This window comes from Pseudonaja textilis, chromosome 1 (assembly GCF_049901715.1).
Source record: "Pseudonaja textilis isolate UNSWEBS1 chromosome 1, rPseTex1.2, whole genome shotgun sequence".
Lineage (NCBI taxonomy): Eukaryota > Metazoa > Chordata > Lepidosauria > Squamata > Elapidae > Pseudonaja > Pseudonaja textilis.
The window spans coordinates 132762132-132784926 of record NC_141990.1 but is presented as its reverse complement, the minus strand read 5'-3'; the positions used below and the strand labels follow the sequence as shown (position 1 = coordinate 132784926).

The following is a 22795-nucleotide window of genomic DNA, read 5'->3' as shown; positions in this document are numbered from 1 at the left end:
AAAAATTCTATTTCAAACAAGACTGTTTACCTTGTATGCAAACTACTGTGCTTATCCTTCCCCCATCTAAAGCGGGGTAAAGATTAATCTCTTCAAGTAGGATTTGACTAATGGCATCTACATCAACACAGACATATAATTTTTGTGGTAACAGTAAAACTGTCTTTGCCACTGTCTTTTTATGATATTTTGATGACTTTCTACAGTCCTGGTGTTTCCTGATCTCATTCAGATACTAACCAAGCCTGTTTAGCTTTTCAAGATAAAAATTACCCTGAGTATTTTAATTTTGGCAGTGGTAAAGAACAATCCCATTAAGCCCTTGAGGAAATGAGGTGCCCTATACTCATCTTCTTCTACTGCTGACAGTTGTGCATACCTGTAGTATTTCTATGCAAAAAAGCTTGAAAGCAGTTTTGGAACACCATCAGAGTGAAAAGCCTGTGCAAGTTTTTGTGCAGTTAGCACTGTTAACTTAAAGCCAGCTTATTACAATGTTATCAAAAGGGTATGACAACACATGTAAGGAATTCTTTATATTTGATACAGCTTTTTCCAATTTGGGATCCTCCAAATAAGTTGAATTTTGTCACACAGTCTCCAATTGATGTGATGAGAAACAGAATACATCTGAAAGAAGTATGTTTGGGAAAGCAATTTCCATTTTCATAATTTCTTTATTTGACACAAGTTCAACCATTTGCAGTCTCTGAGATGAGAGCATTGAATGGTACAACCATTCCTCTGAACAGATGAGTGGTAATTAGAAGCAGTACATGGGAATTCATGTTAACAGAAAAGTTGTTAATGAGATTGTTAACTGCAAACATCCTATGTATTCCACTAGATAAGTATAGAAATTTGCTTCTGGATAGAAGTATAAATTGAAATACTAAGATCCATCATTCTGCCTCCCTAATTCATGTATTAGAAGAGCTGAAGTCAACCTGTTATAATTATGGATGTCCTCTACTTACAACCACAATTGAATCCAGAATTTATGTTGCTAAATGAGAAATTTTTAAGTGTGAGTTTTGCCTCATTTTATGACTTTTCTTGCTGCATTTGTTAAGTGAATCACTGCAGTTGTTAAGTTAATAACATGGCTATTAAGTGAATCTGGATTTCTCATTGACTTTGCTTGTTCGAAGGTCACAAAATGTGATCACATGACCCCAGAATACGCAACCATCATAAATATGAATCAGTTGTCAAGCATCTGAATGTAAACCACATGCCCGTAGGGATGCATAAGTATGAAAAATGGTCATAAATCACTTTTTTCAGTGCCATTGTAACTTCAAACGGTCACAATGGTGCAAGTAGGAAGCGAAAAATTCTTTTGAGGATAAACTTGGATCTTAATTCACTAGTGAGCTTAGCCAACATCTGTAGCCCCATAAGCAAAACATTTTTCTGGATTTCCTCCAGCATTGGGACATTTGGTCCTTCCTGGAAAGTCAGTGGCACTGAAGGCTGTTTATCCCTTCCCTCAGGACTGCCCTATCGGGTGTTTCTGATGGCAATTTTCCCTTCTGGGTTTTTGAACATCTACATATGAACTTGCTTAGTGACATTGTACCAGAAATATGGAGCATAATGTCATAACTTTGTTTTTGGCTTTTATCTGGTTCAGCTGATGGGAGGACATTGAAATAGTCATCCGAAACTGAAAATGCTGAAGATCTCTCAATACCCAATTGTCCAGTGCAGGTTAATCAGGAGATTCAGGCAGTTCAAATGGGTATAGATATTTATTGCAAGCTTAAGCTCTCCACAAGAATCTGACCAACTGGTGGCCAAGGGAAATGAGCAGGAGATAAGGGAGGCATTCAAGGTGGTCTTACTAAGGCTTTATAGAGTGGTATTAGTATTTCCCTTGATCTTGATAGTATCCCTCTGTTAATACAACTTAGTATTGCATTAGCTTTTTTGGCTGCTGCTGCACACTGCTGGCTCATATTTAGCTGGTTGTCCACTAAGACTCCAAGATCCCTGTCACAGTTACTGCTATTACTGCTTTTGAGTCTGGTTTCACCCAGTCTATACGTGTACTTTTGGTTTTTCTTGCCTAAGTGTAGGACTTTACTTTTCTCTACATTGAATTTCATTTTGTTAAATATGGCCCAGCCTATCTTCTAGGGTGTTAGCTATTCTTGCCAGATTAGTATCATCTGCAAATTTGGTAAGTTCCCCTTCTATTCCCTCATCTAAGTCGTTAATGAAGATATTGAAGAGTACTTGGCCTAAGATGGAACCTTGTGACACCCCACTGCTTACTTCCCTCCATGTAGACTTAGACCCATTAAGGACTACTCATTGAGTACGGTTTGCCAGCCAGTTGCGAGTTCATCTCGTAGTGGTACTATCTATTCCACTTTTTTCTAGCTTACTAAGAAGTAGGTTGTGGTCTACTTTGTCGAATGCTTTGCTGAAATCTAAATATATTATGTCCACAGTATTTTGCTGGTCTACTAATTTAGTCACTGTGTTGAAGAATGAAATAAGATTGGTTTGGCATGATCTGTTTTTAACAAACCCGTGCTGACTGCTAGTTATTACTTTACTTGTTTCTAGATGTTGGCAGATCTGTTTTTTTATTATCTTTTCCAGTATCTTCCCGGGTATTGATGTTAGGCTGATTGGTCTATAGTTTCCTGGGTCTGTTTTTTTTCCTTTTTTGAAGATGGGAACCACATCAGCTCTTTTCTAGTCCTCTGGCAGATCCCCAGTGCTCCAGGATTTTTGAAAGATATGGTGCAGTGGTTCTGATGACCTCTGCCAGCTCCTTTAAAACTCTGGGATGTATTCCATCAGGCCCCGGTGATTTGTTTTCATCAAGATCGGACAGGTGTTCTCTTACCTTTTTTTTGCTTATTTTAACTTTTATTTCTGGTCTGTCTTTTACAGTTATGTTTTTGGTGGGTTGAGCTATAGTTTCTTTTTGCGTAAAGACGGATGCAAAGAATGAGTTAAGCAGTTCTGCTTTCTCTCTGTTGCCTGTTATTTCCTTGCCATCTTCTCTCTTTAGTGGACCGACTAAAATTCCTTGATTTTTTTCTTGTTATTTATATGTTGGAAGAAACTTTTTTTATTATCTTTGACTTTTGTTGCAAGTCTTTGTTCGTTCTGAGCCTTTGCTATCCTGACTTCGTCTTTGCAGATTCTGGCTATCTGCTGATATTCTGCCTTAGTTGTATGTCCTTCTTCCATTTTTTGTACTTGTCCTTTATTTTCTTTCAATTTGCCAGAGAGATCTTTGTGCAGCCATGCTGGTTTCTTCTTGGATTTCTTGTTTTTCTTTCTCAGTGGTATTGTGCTGGTCTGGGGTTCTATGATCATACTTTTTAGAGTTTCCCAAGATTCTTGAGTTGTTTTCCCCTTTAGAATTTTCATCCATGGAATTTTTCCCAAATTCTTTCTGAGTTTATTGAAGTCAGCTCTTTTAAAATCCAAGACTCTGGTGTCATTATGTTCTGTTGCTTGTGTTTGTGTTATGTTGAATTCCAGTATGACATGGTCACTCTCACCCAAGATTCCTGCAGTTTCAACTCCCTCTATCATGTCTTCTCTGTTCGAAAGAAGTAAGTCCAGTATGGCTGTCCCTCTAGTTTCACCCTCTACCTTTTGGACAACAAAGTTGTCAGCTGGGCAAAATATGAGTCAGCAGTGTGCAGCAGCAGCCAAAAAAACTAATGCAATCCTAAGTTGTATTAACAGAGGGATACAATCAAGATCAAGGGAAGTATTAATACCACTCTATAAAGCCTTAGTAAGACCACACCTGTAGTACTGCATCCAGTTTTGTTCACCACATTATAAAAAAGATGTTGAAACTCTAGAAAAAGTACAGAGAAGAGCAACCAGGATGATTAGGGGACTGGAGGCTAAAACATACAATGAACGGTTGCAGGAACTGGGCATGGCTAGTCTAGTGAAGAGAAGGACCAGGGGAGACATGATAGCAGTCTTCCAATATTTGAGGGGCTGCCACAGAGAGGAAGGGGCCGAGCTATTTTCTAAAGCACCCGAAGGCCAGACAAGGAATAATGGATGAAAACTGAACAAGGAGAGATTTAACCTGGAAATAAGGAGAAACTTTCTGACAGTGAGAACAATGAACCAATGGAACAGCTTACCCTCAGAAGTTGTGGTAGCGCTATCACTTGAGACTTTCAAGAAGAGATTGGACTTCCATTTGTCAGAAATGGGGTAGGGTCTCCTGCTTGGGTGGGGGGGGGTTGGACCTGATGACCTACAAGGTCCCTTCCAACTCTGATTATCTGTTTGATCTGTTTGATCTCTTGTGAATGGACAGGGACTCATGACTTATGATGCATTTGACCCAAACCCTTGGGCTTAGCCTGGTCATCTCCTACACCAATATGCTACATCACACGGGAAGATCTAGTAGTAAAAAATAATGCTAAATCTGGTTGAGTTGTGACAACAATCACTCTAAACAGCATCTGAAAGTGGCTACAGATTGGCCAAGGGTGAGTAAGTGGAAGTTTATATTCAGTATTGCAAAGTTCATTACAGGAGGAAAACTTAGTGGAGTAGGGTGCCTGAGAAATATCTGCCTCGGATAGCATTATACTTTGATTTGTAGTTTGGATGCTAAATATTGCTGTACTGTAAAAAATGAAGAATTAATAGTCTTCCCATGGACTACATTCAAGAGGCAATTAACTGGCAGTTTACCAGTAATCACACAGCTATGTAATCTCCCAGGCATGTTCAACACAAAGCAATAGAACAGTGAGAACTATTAATAGGCTAAAGGACCTTCTGAATACATTTTTAATAGGCAGGGGGCCTCTTAAAAGTAAGCCAGGTCAGGCTTAATTTCTGTGACTGTATCCTTCCCTTTCCTTGGCAGAGTTACAGAAGTTATTTCCTCTTGCCTTTTTTTAAAAATATGCCTTTTTTTTCCAGGCCCAAATCAGCATAAATTTCAGGGTCAGCTAGGCACTCCTTTCTAACAAAATGGACATAGAAGCTGTGTGGCCTCATCTTTGTCAAATATGCCACAATAGGAAGTGATTACCATTTTATTTTAATGCACAGGTTCATAGAATATGCTAGCTTGACTTAGCTCAGCAGGAGAGAAATATTCATACATTAGGAAATCCTGCTGGAAGTACTGGAATATACCCCCCAAAAACCCTCTTGACGGCTCTTATACATCCTTCCAAAGAACAGCCTCTTACCACAATGAGACAGCATAGCAGGTTTTGGTGTGTATGGAATAACAGACCTAAACTTAATTTTAATGGATTAATTGGGGGAGATCTATTGGACAGCATATGATTGTAGCAATTTACATCATTTATGTGATACATCATGGCATTGCCCAACTGAAATAAATTGATGCATATGGTAATAACATAGATCATGCCATTTGTGTAATAAGCCCCATTCGTGTAAAATGCATTGGAATTTAATCTGATGCATATAAAACCTGCTACATCATCATCCAGGAAACTGGGGTTTCACTGCATCACTTCCGTAATATTTAAAGTATATTTTTGCTAAGGTAAATATTCCAAGCAGTGCAAACCAACATTATTAATACAAATTATAAAGAATAAAGTTTAATGCTAGTAAATCTACTAATGTATCAGATTGTGGATTGTTTTTAACTCCCTTCAATTAGTAACAAAAACACAATGTTTTTGTGGAAATAAAGACTAGTAGGTAGCAAACTCTTTTTTTCACAAATAACACCATTACCATCCTCCAACAGAATTGTGCATTTATAACAGTTATTGAGAAACATTCTTCTGCAATATCATCAGCTTATGTTTGCACAACTTTCTAACCCATGGTTTACTGAATTATTCCAACTGCTCATTTTACACAACACACTGAATCATAAACTAATCACAGTTAATAAGTCTGTATCGGGTCAGGTTAAAAATTATTTTAAAATCAAAATGTCAAAATGCTTTTAAATTTGAATCATTTTCTTAAAATGTCAATAAAAATGAGAACTATCATCGTTATTCTCATTTTCATTGACATTTTAAGCATAGATAGTGCTCTACTTACAACCTTAATTGAGCCCCAACTTTCTGTTGAGTGAATCACTACAGCTGGTAAGTTAGTAACACAGTTAAGTGAATCTGGGTTGATTTTGCTTGTCAGTAGGTCGCAAAAGGTGATCACATGACCCCAGGAGACTGCAACTATCATAAATATGAACCAGTTGCCAAGCATCTGAATTTTGATCACATGACCATGGAGATGCTGCAATGGTCACAAGTGTGAAAAATGGTCATAAGTCAGTTTTTCTGTGCTGTTGTAACTTTGAATGGTCGCTAAATGTAATCATGAATTTCATACTATTTCAGCTTGTTGGTATGAACACGGGACATAGTAAATAAGATCCCTATAATTGTGCAAAGAAAAAAGTTATGAATTATACTGATGGGGAAGGTCTGTATAAGGGAGAAGAAATATTGGAGGGAATTTACTGAAGGGAAGTTGTTAGGAAGTGTTTAAGGAGAAGTGTGCAACCAAATGAGAGGCACCATATATTGTACATGCTTAGGTATTAACAGAAAAAGGGAGATTAAGAAATGTCCACATTGATAAATATTTACAAGAAGCAGCAGTAAAAATGGTAAGAGACTGTCAAAAGAATGTATACTACTCTATGCAGTTTTTCTCAGGATTAAAAAAAAACAAATCTCCAAATACTGTAGCATAATTTTCATTACTTTTTTAATGCATCTTTTGGTAAAACATTTAATGCCTCAGAGAGACAGACTACTGTAAGAAACATTGCAAACTGTTCACAATAGATACTGGAACAGCTGCTTGTAAGAAATTACGCTCAAATAAATTTACCAACAACACATCCAATGACGAAAGAAGCTGAATCTATCAAAGCCATTTTTTTCAATATAGAGTTAACAGAAAAACATGAAACATTCATAACTATTTTAAAGCCTATTTTTGTAGCCAAAAGTATAGAGAAGTTGTTTGATGTCTGAATCTGTGGAAATTTGGAAAGAATTGAGTGTAACTCAAAAGACAAATAGGCAGTGACAAGTAAAAAGAATGGAAGGACAAGCACTGTCTCCAGCTTGATTTATTGCTAATATTTATACTAGTGTCAGAGTTAATCTTTAATACTTCTAGTTGAAAAGAAGCCAGTTGTGACATCAACATCCAACAATCCCCCCTCCATAATACCATTTATAATGTATTTTAGACAAAGGGTGACCCATTGAAAAAATTCTTGCAGGTACAGGATTTTAAGGAAAGTCATATTGTGAATTGGGGGAAGAAGCTATTAAACATTTGGATTCAGAAATTGCTTTAACTATAGTCCAACTTGTATTAGCTGTACAGGAGCTACTTTTGCTGCAGTAAAAAAGTTCATTCAGAACTGAGAAATTTAGAAACTGGGAAAGCAGGAATACTTACCTTTCTTTGAAGACTGCCTAAAGAAGTTGAATAGTAGGGATACATAAATTGAATTCCCCAGCTCCCTTTATTTGAGGTTTCCTCAGCTGACTTGGCTGAAATTGCTCATTTTAAATATATAAACAAATAAAATAGTGAAATAAAATGACATGCCTTTTGTTAAAATACTTTATTTTTAGTTTGTTAGCAAAGAATAGGAAATTTACATCTAATTATCTAATTAGATTCAATAATTTAATTAAATCTGAATTAATTCTAATGATTGTTCTTTTAGAACATCTTAACAAAGATATTCTCCAGATATCCATTAGAAGTGAACTGCAGCTGGTTCGATTGTTAATGGCTTCATAAGGGAAAGTCTAATTAGTTGACGCTAATCATTTCAATTTAAATGAAATTTAATCCGAAAAAAATCTGATGAAACACCGATTTTATTATACCACTATCAATAAAACTGAAATTCTACAACATTCCCCGTGCTGAAAATGCCCATCCAGTAGGATGCATCAAATAACCCCAGTGCACTTTTACTAAAAATAGTTAAAAGGATGTTCCTGACTAGCGAATAAGTAATTATTTTAAACCATTCAACCGACTTTTCCTGAATCGTCATTTCAATCGCATCCATCCCGGTTGGCGTAACAACAGACCAAAATCCAGCCATGATATTAAAAAAAAACCTTTGCTGTACAAAGCATGAAAGTGAGATAACTTTCCTGCGTCAGTCATCAGTGCGCTAGTCACTTTTCCCCTGCAGCGCTCTCTATAAGCTTGCAACTCGAATTCCTTTCTCTGGGCTCGCTTGGGAGGAGCCGATCAACCCTCAACCCCACAACTGATCTCTCTGCGTCCGCCCGCCCTACATAAACACGGAGCGGTCGGGTCGCGCCCCGCAGACACCGCAGCGGCACGAGACCGACTCCTCTCGCTTCGCTTCCGCACCATCTCATGCCTCACCCGCCCCACCCTTCCAAAGGGCTGGAAAAGCGAACGTGTGAGGGGAAAAAAGATGGGCGGGGCAAAAATAGGAGGGGGGGGCTGTAGCAGCATTTCCATGGCGACGATGACGTCACCTCTCCCTGGATCTAATTGGAGGAAACCCCGTGCCTTAGCTGCGGCGGCCCACGGACCAACCGAACTTGCGCCCTGATTCTGTCCGCCTTCGCGACGGCGCCCAGAAGCTGGATTGGCCGCACGAACGCGAGAGGCGGAGTCAGGGCCCCAAGAGTGCTTCTTGATAGGTCCAGCCGCGCGAGCGCGGGCCTAGCAGTGAAGAGGCTCGCTTTGTGCCAACGCCCTTTAGCAACGCTGCTTCTTTCGCTGAAAACGGAGCAGCTTTTTCTCTTCTCCTCCCTGTCTTCCTCCTCCTTCCCCAGCCTCGCGAGCGCAGTCTCGGAGCGAAGCGAGCGCAGCCGACCCAAGCAGGCGCCAGCCGGCCGGCCTAGCGCCTCAGCGGAGCCCGGTGAGAGCGAGGGGGGCCCTCGGCCCGGGAAAGAGCGGGGGACGTCCTCGCCTCGGGGCGTCTTTCCTGGTTCGCGAATCTCTGCCGCGTCGTCCATTTTGTGGAGGCGGCGCGAGACTGGGAGTCCCCTGCCGGGGAGGGCAGGCAGGCAGGCGCGGGGAAAGAGCAAGAGAGACGGAGGGACGCCGCCATTTCGTACCGGCCCTGCAGCCGCCGCGGCGTTTTCCGTGGGACGGCGGGAGAAGGAAGGCAGGGCCCGGGGGATGGGAGGCGACTAGACGGTGCCTTTTGCTTCGCTGCCTCCGTCTCGGGCTTGGTCTCTTCTCCGGGGACAAAGGCTCCCTCCGCTGCTGCCTTCCAGGGGCTGCTCCGAGGGAGGAGCCGGGGGGAAAAGGACGTTCCGATGCGGATTCTTTTTCTTCCCCCTCCTTCCCTCCCACCACGTTTTTTCCCCTGCCTGCCTTAACGCTCCTACGGTTTCCGTCGCAGGCTTTCTACGGGTCTCCGCGTTGAGGCTCCGGGGCCGGGCGAGGAACCTTTTGTGCCCTTCGCTTCCGTCTCTCTCTCCCTCCCTCCCCCCGCCGCCCGGTTTGTCTCAGGGCTATTCCGTGGCCCGGCCTTCGCCAAGCTGGCGCCCTCCGGGACTCTTTGGTTTTATGGCTGCTACACCTCGCGGGCAGCACCTACCGCTGGGTGGCGGGGCTGATGAGCATTGTAGATTTGAAAGATCTTCTGGAGGGTGCCAGATTGTGAGCGGTTCCGTAACCTCTCCTTGGCTCTAGAGCACGAACACCCACCCACCCCGCCGGGTTTCCTTCTTCATTCCTCTTAGATCGTCGTCCAGGCAATTCCGCTGCTTTCTTTGGCAGGTTCTGTGGCCAGATTCCAAATGCGCTTATTCGGTTTTGTCTCTGGACGTTTTCCTATATGATGACACTTCAAAGGCTTCTTTCGCAGTAGGGTGGGGGGAACCTCATGGAGGAGAATTTCCAGGTAGTTGGATATGTCACCTGGTGTTCAAACTAAGAAGTTTTTTATTTCTGACCCACCATTTCTGGTGTCTCGTTCACATGGCCCTCATCCTTGGAAAAGGAGGAGCAAACGATCAGGTTTTTTTCCCCCTTTTGTTTCAGTGTGTTATTTTCTGGTAGACAAAATGCATTTTTTTCTTGCTCAATCGGGTGGTTTGCAAGTTGGAAACTTGAGTGGTTTATTTCTTATTTTCATTAAACCATTACCTTTCCTATTGGTCTGACTTCCTTAAATTCATGTTAGATATTGTACTTAACATGAGGTCTTTTGTCCTCATGAACCCAAGAACACAGACTTAAGAGTGTTTCTTTGTTGTTGCAGGTTTTGAGCAACTGTACTTTGATACAGTCCATCTTTCCTACTAACTCAGTTGCCTTATTGCTCAGACCACTGCAGTTCTAACATGGAAAAGACCGAGATGATCCAGAAAGCCAAGCTGGCTGAGCAGGCAGAGCGCTATGATGATATGGCAACCTGCATGAAGGCAGTGACAGAGCAAGGTGCGGAATTATCCAATGAAGAACGCAACCTCCTCTCTGTAGCCTATAAAAATGTTGTTGGGGGGCGGCGCTCTGCTTGGCGGGTGATCTCCAGCATTGAACAGAAAACGGATGGCAGTGATAAGAAAATGCAACTTGTCAAGGATTATCGAGAGAAAGTAGAATCTGAGCTTAAGTCCATCTGTACTACTGTTTTGGTGAGTTGGCTATGGTCATTTTGGTTTCAAATGTTATGTGATAAAATTTTAATTAGGTTAGATGCTGATGTCTAATGGAAAAATGAATTGCATTTCTGTGAGATACTGATAAAACTTGTAGCATAAATCTAAGAATTTGATGACCAAAGTACTGTTTAATATAAAACTAAGTTTTCACTGAGTCTTTAGATTCTGAAAAGTTACTGTAGAAAAACATTGATTAATCCTATTCACAATTAATATCCTAATATGTAGCAAAATAAAAAATGTTTTCTTTTGATAAATTTGAAAATGAAATAGCTGTTTTATTATTGCAGATAACATTTCTTATATCTAGAATTGAATATGGAAAATTTAATGCTAAGCATAGTGGCAAGAAATGATAAAAGAAAAAAATGTACACTTTCTCAAGCAGGCCAAAGTAACTATTGATGTTCTATAGCTACTGTATTTGTGACTGACTAAGCACTTTGATAAAGTGTAATAGAGATGAATCAGGTAAATCACTTTAAAATATTTAAATAGTGTATAAGTTTTAACCTGCTTGTATGGCAATTAACTAGAGCCAGTTTGGTGTAGTGGATTAAAAAAACAGAATATTTTGTTGTAGTCTAGTCTTAGGCATGGAAGCCACCTGGGTGACTTTGGGCAAGTCACTTTTTCTCAGCCCTAGGAAAGAGGTAATGGCAAACCAAAAACATTGCCAAGAAGATTACATGGACCTGTCAGGACAGTTAACAGGAGCAGAGACTGACATGGAGGCACACACACATATAAAGTAGTAAGTGCTTTGATTAAGCCAAGTGATGGGCAATCTGAATATTTTTGAGAGATGAACAGCTTTACCTAAACTTTCCATAATTTGGATGTCATTTGTTCTTGAAATTATATTAAATTGATAGTATTTGTGCTATTTTTAAATTGTGTTCTACCTCAATATAAGAACAATTGTACCACTAGTGCTTTCAGTGATAATGTCAAATGATTCTTGGGAGTTGTTATTCTTTGTCCAAAAAACATAGGGGCTAACCATATCTTTGGTGCTTTAGATGGAAAATACCTTGCATTTTATGTTTATTAAAATTTCCAGTTGAATATGTCTACAATTAAGATAATTCCTATATAATTTTTATTTTATTGAAATGTAAGTTTCATTAAAATATTTAATTTCTAACGGTGACCTGATTGATAGAATTCAGTCAGTCAATATAAATGCTTTTCTCATTAAATGTGCAAAAAGTGTTTCTGTGATCCTGTTCAGTATATATTGTTTGTAATGCACATTTAATTTTGTGGCAGCAACAAAAATGCATGCACAGCCCCAAAATGACCTTTTCCCCCAAAACAGCATTTCACATCATTTAGAAGAACATTTCAGAAATAAGTTTATTTTAAAAAATAGTTTGATTATGGTATTTAATCTGCTTTAGAAAAAAATGAAAAATTCAAAGGGAAAGTTCATGTTCCTGGGTGTATCTGTTCAAGCTTTCTGAATCCTGGCCAAACCTTAGTCATCTCTGTTATGTGCCATTAACTTCTCCAATACAAGCAAGTTTCTAATTTTTTTTCAGCTTGAAATATCAACTTAAGAGGTGGTTATCTAACATTTTTAATCATTAGATCAAGGTCTGACTCAAATGTTTTGCCACTGTTTTCTTCTAGAATACTTTTAAAATTCCCATTACATAGTCTACAACAGAGGTCTCCAAACTTGGCAACTTTAAGACTTGTGGACTTCAACTCTCAGAATTTCTCAGCCAGCTGTACTGGCTAAAGAATTCTGGGAGTTGAAGTCCACAAGTCTTAAAGTTGCCCAGTTTGAGGACCCCTGGTCTACAATCTTGAAATTTCCTGGTGGTCTTCCATTCAAATCTATCCAGTCGATTCTACTTACCTTGTTAAGTAGCCAGGATCAGCTAAATACGACTTAGCTGGATTTCTTATAAACTGCTCAGGAAGTCTAAGCCTTAGAAAATAAGTCATTCACACTAATGTACTTAGTCTGTCTTTGCATAATGACAGATTACAATTATAGTTAGCAATATATTTTGTACAAGTCATATAGGATTGTTCATGTTTGTAGAACATAACAAATTATATAATTCAGTTCAATATTATTTGTTTTAAATGTTCATGTATTTAAACAAAATTAATGAACCTTACAGTTATGGCATGGCATTAAATTGAATTGATTTCTTTATTGGCCAAGTGGGATTAGACACACAAGGAATTTGTCTATAAATCTGTCTACAAATTTAATTTGTAAAATCAATTTGTAAAAAACCTATAGCTTTTAAACCATTATGGGTAACTTTGCTTATCATGCTCAGCTCCAATAAATGCTTAGTTTTGAGATACTAAGCAACACATATAAATGCTTTGTTCTTTGATATAATGAATTTCGGTTGAAACAGCCTAATTATTAATGTAGAATATGAGTTGAATTTTTGAAGCATACATTTCTGTGTTAGTACTACAGTATTGCTAAGACATTTGCTCAAATTTCGTACTGTAAAAGAATGCTAAAACATAGATGTTTGGGTTTAAGCATTTGATAAAATCCAGACTGACCAGAAGGAATATTTTACAGCAAGTTTTGCAGATGATTTATAGAACAATCAAATATTTTGAAGCTTTTCTAGGAGGTAGGAATGCAGGACAATATTTGCTTATCTTCCATCCTCACAGTCTTGCACATTATTTCTTGTATTTCAGTGCTTTCAGTGATGATTTTCAGGAGTTAAAGAATAGCTCATATAATACTCTTTTTCCAGCATTGTTTCAGATAAATCTAATTTCGATCTACATCTGAGGAATTTTATTTCTGGTGCTTACAGAATAATAAACACATTTCCAGATTATCCCAGCCTGGTAAATAAACTTAACCAGTTCAGTTTTAAGCAAATTTAACTTCACAAAATCCTGGAACTTGAAATATAATAGTGCCATGTATTTTATAAACTGAAACTTTATAATGTCCAAGGCACTGAAATTCAAGAGTTGGTGAGGGTAGTAAAAAACTAAATTGAATTGAATTGAAATTAAGTTGAATACAGACTATTATTTCCTATGTATTTTATTCCTTTTTCTGTACATTCAAATTTACAATTCATAGGCTAATATTTGGAGGCAATCTGGAGCGTATCCCAGATTTGGATGGGATACATGTATCAGACAAGACATAATAGATAGAAACAATGTTTCTATAGTATATTATTCCCTGGTGAGTTATATTTAGATCCGGACGTACCCATCCAGAACATTATTAATTTTTTTCCTATTCTGGGTAATGTATTTAAGAATTGCATTAACCAATTCTGATGCTCAGAGTGGTGTATTTTGGGGAATACATGGAAAATTCTGGGAGAAAAACAGAATGTTCTCTTTCCTGACTAGGTAGCACGTTTAGATTGTCTCTGCTACTTTTTGAGTGTAAGTGATATATAACCTTAGAGCGATCTCTCTAAAGAGTTAAGCTGAACAACGGTAGCAAGACATTTTGTTGTTATGAATATACTTTTATCTCAAATCTTCGCTGTTTTTGAATATGCTAAGTGGGTCTCATGGGAGTTGGTGTTCAAAGCATCTGGAAACACTAAATCGCCTGTCTGTGCTCTCTAAGCTTTGAGCCATCAAGGCCAATTTGTTATTTTTAACTAGGCATTTTTGAAATTATTTCCATTTCCTAGAATTATATGTGTCTTCATTTTATTATGAATTCTGAGCAGCCAGTATGCCTATTATCTCCAAACAGAATAAGAATAGACAAAACAAGTATCATAGAAAGATTGTTGTTGTTGTTGCTGAATCATTGAGTACTTAATCCCTTAAGTGGAGGGGCAGACATTCTTTTATTAACATTTGTATGAAGTATTGGAAGGCAAAAATGTTTCCTTTTATAATAGCAACAACCTTGATTATCCAGTGATGTTTCCCACATGAACCTAATTGTGAAAATTAGATTGAATATGGGAAATGTTTTTTTGTATTTGCTAAAAGCATCAAAATTGCTTTTCAGAAATATGGTGCTAAAATGGTTAGGTTCCCAAAAGTATTATCAATATTAGAATTTATAATTGGACTAATTTGATCATAACTAATCTACATGTTTCCTCTTTGCATTATCTGCCCATAAGCTTACATTACTTAAATGTATACATAAAGTTGAAAGTAATGTAGAGCATTGTGTATGGACGTTTTGACATTTAAAGAAGTAGCATTAGCTAAGTTGTTGAGTGATTTGTTTTAGCAATAATCTTTCAGGCTTCAACTTGAAATAAATTAGTGTGCATTAAATATTCTAAAAGATAATGATATGTATTAATTGAATCTCCATTTCTTGTTTTCTTGGAATGTATCAGTGAGACTTTCTTATGGGGAGTCTGGCCTTAAAGATATGTTTTACTTGCTAAGAAAAAAATGACAATGTGTGATCTGTGCCCTTTGAAATTTAGGGTTCATTTATGTAGATGTTTGAAGTTAGAAGGGGCTACACAAGCATTTCAAGGTTCCTTGTTCTCCCTTGATTAATAAAATATTAAATGGTACATGATGCAGTTAGTACAAAATTTGGTTAGTATAAATTTGAATGCCGAATAATATTTTGTTCTAGATGAAGATACACAGCAATCCAAATATTGTAGCAGTGTCTCCCTGAACCTGTTTACTTCTAAGGAAGTTTTGCTACAATATTCTTTATTTCAGAGGAATAAATTTGAAAGCAAAGTACACCATTCAATTCTTATTGTTTGTTTAATCTGATTCATCTATCTTCTGAGAGTTTTCGAATGAAGATTATTGAGAACTTGGGTCATTTTAAAGCCATTAAGGGATAATGCTAATAATTTGGTTTATAGTAGGTATATAGAATTACAACATGTGGCATAGTAAGTACATACTGAAAATTAAACAACAAACTTATACAAAACAAGTAAATGTTCAGTATGAAGACAACAGCATACTGTTCATGAATTCACATAAAGGCTGCAATTTCCCATATTTCATAATGGTGTAATGAAATTTAATGCTTAGATATTATATCACTACTCCTGAGCATGACTTGAAAGAAATAATTTCACATTTTTTCCTTCAATGTAAGTATTTTACTTACCTAAAAGACTTGATGACAAGTCATAGGCCAAGAGATTTAATTCCTAATGGTGGCAAATCAAACCTGCAATGTTATTGAGATAAGACGAACAGAATTTATAAGTGTTTACAGACTTTACATTGTAAATAAGCAAAGATGATGTTTCCAGTTCTATAACTAGTTATTTTTAATTCTTTAAAAAAGTGGAGTATGTAGCAAGATTACAAGAGTGTTTCAGATATCAGGTTACTGGGAATAAGTAGCTGTTACAGCTGTATTAATTACTATTATAGAGATACTAAAAGGAAAATGAGAGATGGTGCTTAAATATGTGTAAGGATCAAGGAAGACCCACAAATAGATGTTTTTGGTACCTCAATAGAGCATTTCATGTTTGAACATAGTGTTTCAGAATGCACACTGTTGCAGAAATGCTTCATTGTAAATCAGATTTGTGTGCATTTTCAGTTCAAAAGAATTCAATAAAGAGAATAGTATAAGACTTCCCAGATAGCTAAATTTAAGACATTTAAACCAAATATATGAAACTGCAGAAATGTTCAAAGTAATCACCTAATGTTAAGAGAAATCATTACACAAAATGGAAAAGTTAAAAGATCAAAATAAACTGACTACTCTTCTGCATTGTTTTGCCTGGAAAATTCTGCACATAATTTTTGCATTGAGCAGCATGGTGCTCCTGCACTATTAAGTGAATTATTTAAGTCAAAATTAGAAAAGTGAAGATAGAAATTCTGATAGAAGTTTCATTTTACCACCAGGGAAAAAAATTAGGCATTATGTATCTTTTATCTCTTTTGCATATTCATTTGGGAAGGGATTCTATAGCTTGCCACACTACACAAATACAAGTTATCACACACAATCTATTGTTTTTCAGGCTTGGATAATCTTATAGATTAGAAAAGTATATACACATGTACAGAATGGTATTAATATAATATTCAAATGACTTGAAAACCATCCCAAAGAACTCCCTGTTGCTGTTTAAGAATCTTCATTGCAAAATAATTTTTTTATTGGGCAGTCTGCTTCAATTGACAAGATTTTAATATCGAACCCTAGACATAAATATATAAAGGGTAATTATTAAAAAATGCTTTTTAAAATTATTAGTTTTTTTGATGATTGCTTTGTAAGCTTGAAAGTGAGTTTTCAGAATAGATTGGATAAGAATACAAGTCAGGCCACCATTGTAGGTACTTCTCGACTTATGACTACAATTGAGCCCAAAATTTCATTCGTTAAGTGAGTTTGTCCCATTTTGTGACTTTTCTTATCCCAGTTGTTAAGTAAATCACTGCAGTTGTTAAGTTGGTAACATGGTTGCTAAGTGAATCTGGCTTCCCCAGGGACTTTGCTTGTCAGAAGTTCAAAAATATGAACCAGTTGCCAAGCATCTGAATTTTGATTACGTGACCATGGAGATGCTGGAAATGTAACTATGAAAAATGGTAATATATCAAATTTTTCAATGCCATTGTAACGAAATGAATGTTGTAAGTCGAGGACTATCTGCACCTATTTATTTTATTTCAGGATTTCATTTTGAGCTTATTTATACCTGGTACTGATTTTAAAGAAGCCACCTTGTATTAGTTTTCATGTTCAAACCCCTGGCATTTAGATTTGCCTGTTGTTACCACTCTTGTCTTTTAGCTGTACATCCCTTTGCAAATTAAGTCGGCTATGTTCTGCTTACTCTCTTCCTACCCAGAACTACATGCTTTGGCCTGACCTATCCTTCTCTGGCCATTTAGAGAGGGAGGGAGAGAAAACAATGCTGGGAGAAATTTTGGAAAAATAACTCTGTTCCACCCACCTTTAGAATCATCACTCTAGCAATATTTTTCAGAAACTCTTTATTTTTTTTATTGTGAACACAGGGGATCCATTTATTAGTTAAATTAGAGAGCTAAGTAACGTATATATTACATAGTGCTGAAAGAATAAGACAGAAAAAGAGGGTTGAGTGAAGGAAAACAGGTGAAGGGTCAATATCTCAACTGAATCAAAGGTAGTCATTCCTTGATAGCATTTTTTTTTAAAAAAATCTTCCTGGGTGAGCAGGTGAATGGGATTCCTAGCCCAATGAATGTCTCAGAACAGTTATATTAATATTTATAGTGAATATTTCGAGAGTTCTAGAATGGTATAGTAATTAAGACATTTGATTAAGAATTGAAAAACTGTTTCAAAGGTGAGGAAAAATAGGGAGAGCTATGCAGGTTACCTTGAAATATTGAATGAAATGTGGGGTGAATTTCCAATTAAATAACTGTATGACCAGTTAAATACCCTCCTAGCCTTCTGAAAAATACTTAAAAGACCTTGCTTTTCTCCCAAACATTGGAATTGGGTGAGGTAGATTAGAGGAATTAACAAGAATGTTGGAAGCCTAACGGCCAAGTTTTTAATATTTATGGTTTTAGTAGGTATAAGTATTATACTGTTCTTTATTGATTGGAACCTGCCCAGAATTTGATATAAGATGGACAGCTACATAATTAATAGTGCATTTATTTTGTGCTTATTTTAAATGTATGTGCTTTTTCCTCACTTTAAAGTGCCAGATAATAAAAGTTAATGAGTATGCGTCCTCAATTTCTTGTTAATAATTTGTATAGGTATTGCCTAGATCGGGAGTCCCCAACTTGTGGGCCACGACCCACTACCAGACCCGGGCTGTGGACCCAACTGCTCACACAAATGAAGCTGTACCTGCACATGCACACCTGCCTTTCACACGTGTTGCACAACTAGCAAGATAACCCTAGAACATTACTTTTATTAAAGGCATTATCGTACCCAAAATGCAACTGTGCCCAGTTACAACATAGTACACTAGTTAAAATGTTTTTAATGTGATCGTGTAATTGAATGTGCTGCCCTTTTATGGTGGTAAAATTTTACCTGAATCCAAGCGAGGTGATACATGACCAAATGGTCACTTTTGTGTTTATTTTTATTGTGATAGGAACTTCTGGACAAATACTTAATAGCCAATGCAACTAATCCAGAGAGTAAGGTCTTTTATCTGAAGATGAAAGGAGACTATTTCCGTTATCTTGCAGAAGTTGCAAGTGGAGATGACAGGAAACGTGAGTACAGTGTTCATTTAAACCTCTATTTTCAGTCAGAACAAATGTGTGTGAAGCCATTATAAAAGGCAGGAGCATTATGTGCATGTCATGCTTGTGTGGATAATACTAGTCCTGGCTAATTTTTTAGGCTGCTTTCATTTTTCATTTTTTCTTCACAGAAACAATAGAAAATTCACAGGCAGCTTATCAAGAAGCATTTGACATCAGCAAGAAAGAGATGCAACCTACACATCCAATTCGTTTAGGTCTAGCGCTTAACTTTTCGGTGTTTTATTATGAGATTCTCAACAATCCAGAATTGGCCTGCACATTGGCCAAGACAGTAAGTTGTTTTGTGTGCACGCACATTTGTATTATTTTCTTAAATGAGAACACTAGAGACCCATTAACAGTGAAGTGTACAAAAGGGCACTTAATTGGTCTTCAAAGTTTTTCACTTAGTGATTTCAGGATGTGATTGCCACTATGTAAGGTTGCATCTTTGCCTTCATTGATCACAATGAAACTTAATTTTAGGCAACAGTGTTTAGGACTGATTGCTCTCTTTTGCCTTGTTATCAAAAGTATGTATGATAAATCTTGTTCAGCAGATGAAAACATTGTGGCTAAGTATGCCCCCCCACTTTTTTGCTTGAAAGCTTCATCAGACAGGTTTCGTATTAATAATTATTAGTTCCTAAATATAATTCAGAGCAGTTTTCATTAAAGAAATAAGATACACTTATGAATAAAGCTACTTTAGCTTTCTAACTAAATGTTTACTTTGTGGAGGTCTTCTTCCTGAAATGAGTAAGGCTGTTGTTGTTTTTTTGTCTCTTATAGGCTTTTGATGAAGCCATTGCTGAACTTGATACACTGAATGAAGACTCATACAAAGATAGCACACTCATCATGCAGTTGCTTAGAGACAACCTCACAGTAAGATATGCCTTTTAATTTTCTTAGAATAACTGTGTTTAAAATCTAAGTTTGCAACTCTTAATTCTGATTCTTTGGGAAATACCTTTAGGAATGATAGTTGCAAGTCAAGGCTGTTTATTATAGGAATAAAAGTAGACATACATTCTTGATACTGTCTTTCTAAGACTTATTTCCCTTGGCTAAACTTAAATAGAAATGCATTTATGACATATATTATACAAGTAATGTTAACAGTTTCGCATGATGTAGGTAAAGCCATTTAAAGGAGCATGAATTCATCATTTAAAAACTCAAGTTATCTTTGCCATTAGTTATTTGCCATTTAGAAGATTTCAATATATGTGGGGAAGAGGGAAGGAAGGAGTCGGTTGTTCCAGCGAGCTATTCAGGGCTGAAAGGCAGAATGAGTGTATATTTAAACTGAATTATGCTGTACTTCAGTCTGGTTGTGCTTCTTTCTAGTTATGGACATCAGACAGCGCAGGAGAAGAATGTGATGCTGCGGAAGGTGCAGAAAATTAAGCTGCACCTGGAGTGTCATTCTCCCCCTCAAGAAATCTTTTTACACGTCTCATTCCTTATAGCTCCACTTGGATTTCCTATAGCAAAGAGAACCCATCCATATGTATGGAAATCAATTTATAGTCTTTTCACACTGCAGCTTTGGGAAAAATCCATTCCTTGATTTGTGTTTGTCTTGGCCTTCCTGGTGTGCGGTTACTGCTGTAGAAAAGTATTAATACTGGCTTAAATTTCATATAAACATAATTTCCAAACACTTAAGTAGCAGACTAAAGTTATTTGGTATTTTTTAAAGAAATCTGAACCAGGTCCTTCAAGCAATTGTTTTGGTATTACAGAAAAGACACAAATGTTTGAGTAATGCAACTATAGTTTTGTGCAGTACAATTCTTCACATTCCCTTATTATCCAGGGGTTACTTGGTTTGATTTTTACATGCTGTTGTTAATTCCTTTCTGTAGGATATGGGGAGTATTGGGCTACATAGAAAGCATAGTAGTGTGGCTTCCTACATACGTGTACAGCAGGAGCTATTGAGTGTTTAAATACAGGGACTCTTCTTACTCTTCAGTTGCTGCTGTCCAATTGCTATCCCCTCCCAATAAAATATCACACTCCTGCCTTTGTAGTTCTGGTATTCACTTGATTATGTCTTAGAAGCAGCATGTTACTGCCAGAAAACAGGGAGTGCCTTTTTGGCAGACTAAATTGCATGTCATTTTTTAACACTGGAATGGGGAAAGTGGTCACATGTCCAAGTATAAAACTTTTCCATGCAGATTTGTGCACATGTATGAAGGTGTCAAGTTCGTCCAGTGATTTGTTCTGTAGGTAGATGGACCACTATTGTGTGTTGCTAATCATTGATTGTAGTCCCAAAAAAGCCTTGTGAAAATGTTAATGCCCTATGTAACAAAATAACATTAAATAAAATTACATTTTATAAACCATAAAATTTTGCTTTGTAACATTTGCATGCAGCTTCTCTAAAAATACAATAGTTTACTTAACAAGCTGGGCTGCTAAATTGAAAGTAAAGACAAATTATCTATACTGTAACCTTTTCATAAAGTTGGGGGAGAAAATAATTCAACTGCCCTAAGCTCAATGATCTCAATTTTTGTTAATCTCAATATTTTGAGCACGTTCTTAGGAATATTTGTTGTATCCATTTTCCTTTTATTTATTTCAAACATTTTATAGCCATTCATCTTATAATCCATTCTGAATGACTTCCGATCAAAAGTTGAAAGAACATACAAAAACGCATTAAAACTAAAACCAAGACATTAAAAACAGCAAAAAACTGGCATCTAATAGTACTTTAGCACTTGGGAAAAGAAAAGCCAGGCCTTCAAAGCTTTACGGAAAGTCTGGAGGGTAGAGGCCTGCCCTAACTTCAAGAGTGTTCCATAAGGCAGGGGCTGCCATGGAAAAGGCGTACTTTCTATCTACCACCAGATCGGGGAAGGGAAGAATATAAGGGAAGAAGCCAGGAGCACGCTCACCCTGTCAGGACCGGTAGATGTCTTGTAGATGCCTGCATATAACCTGGCCCTGTGCCGTATAGGATTTTAAAGGTGAGGGCCACCTTGAACTGCAACCTGGAAAAAAAAACTGGAAGCTTGCGCAACATAACAGAGGCCTTAACATGGGCAAATCAAGGGGTTCCCGTTACTTGTGGGCTGCTGCCTTCTGGACCAGTTGACTTTCTGGACAGTCCAGTAGAATGCATTGCAGTAATTCAAACAGGAAGTGACCAAGGCATGACTGACTAAACAAGCCTTCCCAGTCCAGCGAAAGGTGCAATTGGCACAGTAGACAAATCCGTGAAAGCGCCCCCCCCTCCACACACACACAGCTGCCACCTGCTCCTTAAGCAGGAGCTATAAATCCAGGAAGACTCCCAAATTGCACATTGCATACCAGCTTAGACCAGGGAAACACTATCTATTTCAGAGTTAAAGAACAAAGTATTGGGGTGGGTGGGTGGGGCAGCACTCCACCTTGTTATAGATGAGTAGAAGCTGGTCCTTCCACAGGACGTTTTACAGCCTTCAAGCATTCTGCAAGCACAACTACAGCATCATTTGTTTGGCTACGGGTAGAGATCAATCAGAACAACTCCCTTAATCAGGTAAATCCAAAAGGACCTCAATTGTGAGATTACAGTTGTAAGTGCTAGCAAAAAGTATGTTGAGGAATCCTACTCTCACTAATACTATATGTAGCTTGTCTCACAAGATCTATCTCTTTAAAATTGAGTACTATCTCCCTTTTTCTCCAAATAATACCACTTTCACTCTCGGTAGTATGTCACTGAACATTGGATTAGGTGTAGCAAAATGATGGGTCATATTTAAGGGGCAAATGTTACTGGTAGTGAAATACGATTTAAACTATACAAATTAGAAATATATTTGCTTAGTTACCTTTATAAATAGAAATGGGGTACAGAATTGGGTAGAAATACAGGTAGTCCTCGACTTATGACTACAATTGAGCCCAGT

General features: G+C 37.5%; 1 protein-coding gene across 2 annotated transcripts; it reads left to right on the top strand.

Moving 5' to 3' along the window:
- The first annotated feature begins 8731 nt into the window (after positions 1-8731).
- YWHAQ (tyrosine 3-monooxygenase/tryptophan 5-monooxygenase activation protein theta) lies at positions 8732-21240 on the top strand. 2 transcript variants are annotated; one of them, XM_026695277.2, is made up of 6 exons: positions 8732-8899; positions 10253-10628; positions 18716-18839; positions 19001-19164; positions 19665-19760; positions 20226-21240. In XM_026695277.2, the coding sequence occupies exons 2-6, from the start codon at positions 10335-10337 to the stop codon at positions 20283-20285; spliced, it is 738 nt and encodes a 245-aa protein (XP_026551062.1). In that variant the 5' UTR covers positions 8732-8899; positions 10253-10334; the 3' UTR covers positions 20286-21240. The 2 variants fall into 2 exon arrangements, with proteins under 2 accessions (XP_026551062.1, XP_087773162.1); XM_087917036.1 differs by having other exon boundaries at positions 9732-10628.
- Positions 21241-22795: the final 1555 nt, after the last annotated feature.

Bases quoted from the DNA above. Each gene is read 5' to 3' on its own strand.
- YWHAQ (XM_026695277.2), top strand. From the start codon at position 10,335: ATGGAAAAGACCGAGATGATCCAGAAAGCCAAGCTGGCTGAGCAGGCA. The intron at 18,840-19,000 runs GTGAGTACAGTG...TTTTCTTCACAG, and splicing joins AAGTGGAGATGACAGGAAAC to AAACAATAGAAAATTCACAG. The intron at 19,165-19,664 runs GTAAGTTGTTTT...TGTCTCTTATAG, and splicing joins CCTGCACATTGGCCAAGACA to GCTTTTGATGAAGCCATTGC.